At 38.0% G+C, this 8,384-nt stretch overlaps 1 protein-coding gene across 1 annotated transcript in view; it reads left to right on the forward strand.

Annotated features, from left to right (window-relative positions):
• Positions 1-3,421, forward strand: part of zmat5 (zinc finger, matrin-type 5) — a 6,387-nt gene extending 2,966 nt beyond the window's left edge. The window contains exons 5-6 of the mRNA XM_005735211.1: positions 2,589-2,697; positions 2,803-3,421. Coding sequence (XP_005735268.1) covers positions 2,589-2,697; positions 2,803-2,950 — 257 coding nt within the window. The 3' untranslated portion in view covers positions 2,951-3,421. The remainder of the gene's footprint in view (positions 1-2,588; positions 2,698-2,802) is intronic.
• Positions 3,422-8,384: the final 4,963 nt, after the last annotated feature.

Genomic DNA, 8,384 nt, shown 5'->3' on the forward strand with positions numbered 1-8,384 from the left:
GTCACAGGGTCAGCTTCCTGTTTCAACAGAAAGCTGTGTCTGGTGAAATATGTATAACATAACATTTGAAGCATAATCAAATAAAACAATAAAAATTCCTTAACAATATGTATGCATGTTAAACATGCTTCTCCCGAGCACTGCAGCGCAATGCTAGGCAGAATCCTGGAGTGGCATTTGCGAGGGTCAGTGGCCTCAAAAGCCGGTCCCTAATAATCCGATACTGTGGTGAAGTCCAGTGACAAACCCAGCTTAGCTGGCACTTGCTGGGAGGCATGTTCAAGAAGCAAGAGACTGAATTTCCTACGTTCTTCAACCAGCTCCTCAATTCTGAAGAGGAACTTGAAGAAGATAAGGACGATGTTACATCGATCTCCATAGAGATGATAATGAGGAGGATGCTGTTCTCCCTCCTGCCCAGACATGGTGGAATTTGAGCTTCACTATCGGGGAAACTCGGCTCTCTCCATCTCCCTCCTAGATTGATCTTTGTAAAAGTTGAAAGCTTGTGGCAGCAAGATAGTGCATTAGATGTCCTGCAGCAAGAAGGTGGAGTAAAGGAATCGGAATCTTTATGATGGAAAAATATTTGCGTGAGCTTCTTGTCAGCAGCTCATGCCTGCTGTTCCGGCATGTATGTAGTAGATGAGGCATTAGATGAAAGTAGATGGCACAGTCATTCATGTATCATCTCCACTAGGGCTGGGCGATATATCGAGTTTTTAAAAAATATCGATATATTTTTATACGAGATATAAGGTGTGACAATATCCTTTATATCGATATAGTCTACGTTATAATTATACTTGTGGAGCCGCAAGTTTGCCTCTCTTTCGTCCACTTTTGTCTTTAAGCAACGTTACTCGGCCTCGCCCCTCCTTCACTGAACACAACTCCCCCTCCTCCCCCATCGCTTCACCTGCAGGAAGCGACAAGATGTTAACGGAGATTTGCCGTGTCCGAGTTACTGCACATCGCCCTGTGCGTGGGGCTGGACGCCGTCAACGTGTTAGCTAGCTAACCACGCTAACGCCATGCAGCCCAGAGGCGCTGCACAGCCTAAAATCCTTGCATTTTCTCAAAAGTTGACAGCGCGCCTTATGTATGAATTCTGTTTGTGCTTGATGGCCGCGAACCGATTTTATGTGGAACACGGCGCTCAGCAATCTGTCAAAAAAATGTTTTAGTACGACGTTGGTAAGCTACGGTGCTGCACCGCTTGATGGATTGTCAGAGCATTACGGCTACCGAGGAGCCTTCGTGGAGTGATACGTACTGTGCTTCAACGTAATATTACCCTACTGTGTATAGGGACTATAAATGGCACCTGTTAAGAGACGTGGTTACGAAGAGGATTTCAAACTCAATGCTGTCAGTCACACAGTAGAAGTTGGGAACAGAGCAGCTGTGAAATCTGTCTCTTTGTTATTATGCTCAGCGTCTTTTAGTTTACATTTTGACTGCACAATTGTGAGCTTTTTGTTATGCACAAAAACAACATTGTTGTATTTTATTTATGGAGCATTATTATTTATTAAATGCTCATAATTTATTTTTGAGTAAATCTTATGTACATCTATGCTCTATGTTAATAGAAATGCCTGTGTCACATCTGGGACACAGCTTGGACTAAGAACTCTCTTTTTGTTCTTATTTATGGCTTTAAAAAAAAAAAAAATCGAGATATAGATCTTATATCGCCGTCCAGGTAAAAAATATCGAGATATGAATTTTGGGTCATATCGCAGAGCCCTAATCTCCACCAAAACAAGCATTCCACACTCTTTCCATACGTTCACTTTATGATGACAATTGATATATTTGAGAAACTGTCCTATTGCTTGCTCTCTATTGTGATGGCACAGAAGTCCCAGATACTGAAGCTTCCTGAGTATCTGTGTGCTCATTTCACCTGAGGAATGGCTATCTCATCAGCTATCTCATTTTAATGGTATTTATGTGTGGGGCGTCTGTGCAGCTGTTAGTTGAGCAATGATACTTAGTGTGTGCTCTTAGCTAACCACTCCAAAGGTTAGCTGTAGCTGACCTTTGGAGTGGGTGTGAGTTATCCACCTGCCTGGGGTATGGTGTTATAGACTTTAGAGTATGCAATCTGAGAATGATCTGTAACATCCATTATGAGATACAGAGTACCGTAAGGTTCGAAAGAGAGTGTCCATTCACCAGAGTAACACTGGTTCTCTGAAAGCTGAGTGCGGTATCTCACTGCACTGCCGTATTTGCAAGGGCACGTGGAAGAAGTACCTTGAAAATGTCTGGTGGGGCTATCATAAAGGGTGTTGGGGAGCCCATGTTGGTTTGTCTTAGTTGGATGTGGTGATGGAGGAGCTTCTATGATTGGCCATGCCAGAAAGCACTCGCCGTTGTGAGATGACTGACTGTTTTCAGAGAACCGGGGTTACTGAATTAAAACCACAAAGACCAGCAGTTAAACATTCTCTGGAAAAAAAATAGTTCAAAGAAACTGCTAGTAAAGAAAGACAAGTACTACTTGTTGAGCACATTTCCTACAGATGAGTGTGTAAACTGCTATATGCTGAGTTGAATGAGCTATTTCCTTTTCTCAGATGAAAGACAACACAGAGAGGACTCTGAGGACAGAATTATGCCTGGACGAAGTATAGAAGAATGGCTCTCGAGAAGGGAAAAGAAGAGAGCTGCCCTCGGTAGTAAAGGGTATGTACCTTCATTTTTGTTTTAACACTCATTCTACATGGCTCGCATGACAAATTTTACTCCTGTTGATTATGAATTCACCTATTCTATTATTTATTTCTACAGAGATCTAAAAACCGAGGAAGACAGTGAGGAAAGTCAAGCAGAAAATGGCATACTTCAGCAGCTCCTCTCCATTCTTGACCTACCGCCCTCACTTCAACCCCCTCCTCCAGGCGGGTGGAAAATCAACATGAACACTGAGTGGGGTTGAGTGACATTCGCTTTGAGGGTTCAGATGACTGTTAAGCCAATACCTAACATTAATAAAAGGAGGAATAGTTCAGAAAACCAATATTATTTTAGTTTTTTAAGGATTTTCAACATGAAAGGAAGATTTCACTTGTTGTTTGTTGCTGTTTTTCGTTTGAATAATAAATTTACTTCTCTTAGATGAGTAAAGTATTTGCATATATTCCAAAACAAAATCTGAGATGAACAGTAACTGTACAACATTGGGGTAATTGATGCAGTTTTTGCACTGATAAGTCACAGAGTGGCCTTAAAGTGAGACTCCTCTGAGGAGTTACATTTGATATGATGTGGGCCCAAAGGGAATGAATGATTGCCGAGCAGATGGAAACCTTTTTTTTTTTTTTTTGCATGGTTTTAATTCTGTGCTGCATCATGGGGGATTCCTTGATCTCCATCCATCCATCCATTCGCGTCCGCTTATCCTTTTCAGGGTCGCAAGGGGCGCTGGAGCCTATCCCAGCTGTCATAGGGCAAGAGGCGGGGTACACCCTGGACAGGTCGCCAGTCTGTCGCAGGGCTAACACACAGAGACAGACAACCATTCGCACTCACACTCACTCGCACATTCACACCTATGATCTTGATCTCATGACTTCATTTTTATTACTAACCCAGCCACTAGAAAACACAATTTAATTTTCAAAATGATATGTGAAGTGAAACACTGGATTGAATCTTATAATGAAACTTTTATTAGTCAGAAAGTTGGTTAATTTATTTCTTAGTAAGCATCGTGCAAATCCCTTGGATTTGTGACTAATATATTTCTAATTGTCTTTGTTTTTGTTTTTTGTTTTTAAAAAACCCTCAAGTATTTAATATTCTTTGCTCAGATTATGCTGAAATGTACAGTAGTCACTCATCCTTCACAACACCTGCCTAATATTGTGTAGGTCTCCCTTGTGCTTGAAGGCTACCACTGGATGCTATTAGGGAAACGGTGGCGGTGACAAGGTTAGGGATGTGGCATCTTGCTTTTGCCTGGCTGCTTGCAGGTTGACCATCCCCTATGCATCACATGTATGCTTGTTAAACATGCACATGTGTTGTTGGCAGACTGGACTCAGAGGTGTCCAGGTCCCTAACCTTGCACAGGTCCTCTATGCAGTGTGCTGTGGTGTCTGGCACAGGGATATTGCAGATCCTTTGACTCCGTTGAGGTGTTGGGTGGGAATTCCGTGGATCAGGCTTGTTTCACCTAAAGATGCTCTATCTCATTATTGTTGTTTTTAAGGAATCCTCTTTGGTTTGTGTCATTTGTGTTATTTCAATGAAATACAGTCAATTCAAAAAACATTTTCTTTGCATTTACTTAAGGCAAGTGGTTCCATCCAAGTGAGAAACTCTTAAGAAATACAAAACAGGGTGTTGAATGGCAATGGGACAAATGACCCAAGTAAACTTAAACTGTTTCTTAGGAGTTAACACAGTTGTGTGGAAACATTTGACATAACTTTCTCAATGACATCAGATATAAGTGTAGGAGACTGAGATATACAGAGTTGACAGTCCTGGGAAATTGCCATCTGTGAAGTTGTTTTTCTTAACCATTGAAAGAATTCTGTCATCATGCACTTTAGTTGTCTTTTGTGATCTTTTTATGCCTTTTGGTGCTGCTGAGCCGACCAGTCTATTTATTCTGTTTTAGAATGAATGTAAATGTGGCTGTAACTCCTTAACTGATGCAACAAAGCAGAAACTCTCCACTTCAATCACATCTTGATTCTTAGCTTACAATACTCAAAACTACAAAAATCATGTCCAACAAGTTAAGAACTTGTAACTGTATGTCAGTCGGTATCCTTTTCTCCCACTGGTGGTTATTTGTCTCACCTCAGATTTGGAAAAGAGTTTAACTCTCGCCCCACAGCTTCACCTCAGTAAAGGTTACCATGTCTGAATGTCATTGACATTCCAGTCCTTTTGCTATATTGCTGCTTGTCTTATCCAGTGTGGACACTCCTGTGTTGTTCTAAATCACATTATTGATAGTTGTTGGCGGGACCAAGCAACAAAACAATTTGCCAAGAAAAAAGCAGTGAAAAAGGGGCTGATTATAAGGAAACATGGCAACTGTTCTCCCTCGAATGTGAAGCGGCTGAAAACGAGATAAATTCAGAATCTTTTAGATCTGCTCTTAATTTTCTTGTTGCCCTCCAAATTATAAATAAATTCCACAATAACTCTTTCTACGTTTATGAACTATTTCTACTTTTCTTACATCTTTTAGATTGAAATTTAAAAAAACAAACAGCTTTCTTAATGCACTTGTTTTTATTGGACTACATGCATCTATAGACATCACTTACATAAGTGTATAATTGATGCAGTAACCTCTACATGTGCAGTAACAGTTACTGAAAAAACAAAATAAAAACAAAGCAGGATATTGTGTTAAGAACAGAGAAGTGATAAAGATAAAACAGAAATAATATTTTATTATGACACCTATTAAAAATAAATCTTGTATCATTTTTTTCCCTCAAGCCATGTATTCATGTGATTGATTTCCCATCTTTTTACGTCTTTACTTCAGTTTCATGAAAGTGCAGCTTTTAAAACTCCAAGTTACAAAAGGCACAGAACAGAAAACCTTGACAGTCAAAATTAAATTTACATTTAAATTGAACATTTTTAACAACCTGTTGACAAAATTGACATAAATCTTTTCATCAAAACACAGTAACCTACAGAATAGGACACAATTTGTCACACGTGTTAAGATTTGGCACAGTAACTATATTTTACATTCACATAAAATCCCATACTTTTACATGATATGTTCATGGAGAGGTAATGTGATGTCATACAAATAGTTTTTAAAATTCTTTTACATAAACACCTACTATATACGGAAAAAATATCAGTTTTATTGCCAGTATGACTCTCAGTAGTATATACTTTCACTCTGATATAGCTTTCATAAACCTTTAAGGTAAAAAGAGGAAGAAAAAAATATAGAGAATATTGTTTGTTACTTTGTTAAAGAAAACATTCAGAAAAATGACAAATAATCAAAAAAGTTGTGTGCATGGCGTAAATACATGCAAACGATTTTATCTGAATGTCCAGTCAGACTGGAAAATTATATCTGAAACCTATTTTTGTTTTTTTGTTTTTTTTTACAAAACATTATGCTTACATTCATAATAAATCCACATAGATTTAATGTATTACTTTCCAAGTAAGAAAATATAACCATGTTATACTTTAAACAATATGTTGTTTTGGTGGTCCATGTAAAAGCCAGAAAACAACATTTTTATGATATGTCAAATTACTGTTCACAGCATACTGCAAAGTATTTAGTATTCTACAGTTTTTCTGAACTGATAACACACAAGCTTTGTTTCTTTGTATCAAATGCACAGTTCTCTAAATCTAGTATTAAACGAATCGCTCTCCTGGCAAAACATTTTCTTTTACAAAGTTAGATGCAATTTGCAGATCTAGTTTACTCCTAAATACACTCTCACTCACATTTTCACACTGATATACTTGTGAAGCTTAACGGAAACCGCAGGAGGCATAAGTTAAGCACATTTCCTAAGAACAACTTAAAATTGTTCAGGCTTGCTGTTAATTATGTTATTTACTCAGTTTAAACGGTGTCAGATTGTACAGCCGGGAATTATGAGTAGAAAGTGGAGCAGGACAAAGAATTCAAACCACACTTGTCATGTTCTCTGTGGCTGAATACTGAATAGTCAGTGCATTTACAGGAAATTGTCACTTTATTAGTCACACAGTGCAGGTAGAGGGTTCGACCCTCTTTTGCATTCTGAACTGCTAATTTTTCATGGCACAGATTCAACAAGGTGCTGGAAACACTCAGAGATTTTGGTCCATATTAACATGAAAGCATCTCACAGTTTCTGCAAGTTTGTGGTTACACAGCTATGATTGGTTGGGTTGAGATCTGGTGACTGTGGAGCCCATTTGAGTAGCCCATCTGGCACCAGCAAAAATGCCATGTTTAAAGTCACTTAACTATATTTCCTTGCTCAGTGCAGCAGATTGTCTTGTCCATATCTACATGCCTAAATGTACTGAACTGCTGCCATGTGATTTGCTGATAAGACAGCTGTGTGAAACAGTTTAACAGATGTGTATAATAAAGTGGCCGGAGGAATGTATACATTTGTGCAATTTGTAGAACAAACAGATTGACCTTTTCTGAAAATATGTGCTCTGAACATTGAGTTGGATTGTTTTAGTGTGACATATTCATCAGAGTCATGATAGTCATATTGCCAGAGGAGACTTGTCTAAATTCAAGTTTTTATTTTATAAACTGGGTTTTGTGTTTTTAGATGACAGAAATCGCCAAGAAACGTGTCTTAACAGTTGCGAAAAACTGTAATACTGTGCACATCCACAAAAAAGTCGACATTTACAGAAAAATGTCAAATACTGAGATTTTTTTTTTTGCAATGATCACTTTACAAATTGCATAATTATTTGAACACTTACACCAGATTTCAATAATCTCACACACATATAACACACATTTACTTCTAATCTAATGTACATGCAATTTTGCAGCTTGAATTACTTCATACTTATTTGCTATAAATACAATTATTATTTAGTTTTATCTAAATTCTAAACTTCTTTTGATTTATTTATAGCTGGTAGCTCGTGTCATACAGCTACTCAAATGTTTTTTAGTGCCTCGTTATGATTTTGATGCGTCTTACAGATGCGCACATTTGAAACATGCAGCATGTGCATGTATTGCAGGCAGGCTATGGATATAAAACATGTTATTCGTTTGGCTGGACATCAAGATACCAGTATTTCTCTTTGTATCTGGAGCTTTTATATGAAGCCCACACACACACACTCTTGTCTGGTTTATTAATTCTTGTGATTTTTTTGTGAAGTTTAATTCTTCAGCTACAGTTGTTTCACATTACAGCTAACAAAATATCAATTTGCTTTACAAAGCAATCTCAATCTGCTCAGCCAAGAAAGATTCTTCTGAGCTTTAAAGCAAAAATAATCAACTGTGAAAAAAGTGTGACATTTCTATTGAAACAGGCCTGTCGGAGTTTCTTCCACTGATAATTTGACTAGAGTACATAACATGCGTTGTGGATCACAACTGTAGATCCTCTCTTTTGAGCTGTGAATCCAGTTGTTGTGCTTGTTGACCGGTTTATGCCTCTCACTGCAAATATTTTGATGCTTTCACATTTTCTCTTTGTCCATTTTTTAAAAAATATAATGCGCTTTCATTTTGATTCAAATTGAGGTCTTTGTTAGAAGCTGAAGCTACAAGTTAGCGAATGCATGATTTAGGTTTGTGGCAACTGGTGGGACAAGAAACAAACCTAACAGTTTGAATGACTTCATGAAACTCTCTGTGTTGGTCTTAAAATAAATGTAAC

The sequence above is a fragment of the Pundamilia nyererei genome, unplaced genomic scaffold (genome assembly GCF_000239375.1).
Source record: "Pundamilia nyererei isolate P.nyererei 1_Seehausen unplaced genomic scaffold, PunNye1.0 scaffold00063, whole genome shotgun sequence".
Lineage (NCBI taxonomy): Eukaryota > Metazoa > Chordata > Actinopteri > Cichliformes > Cichlidae > Pundamilia > Pundamilia nyererei.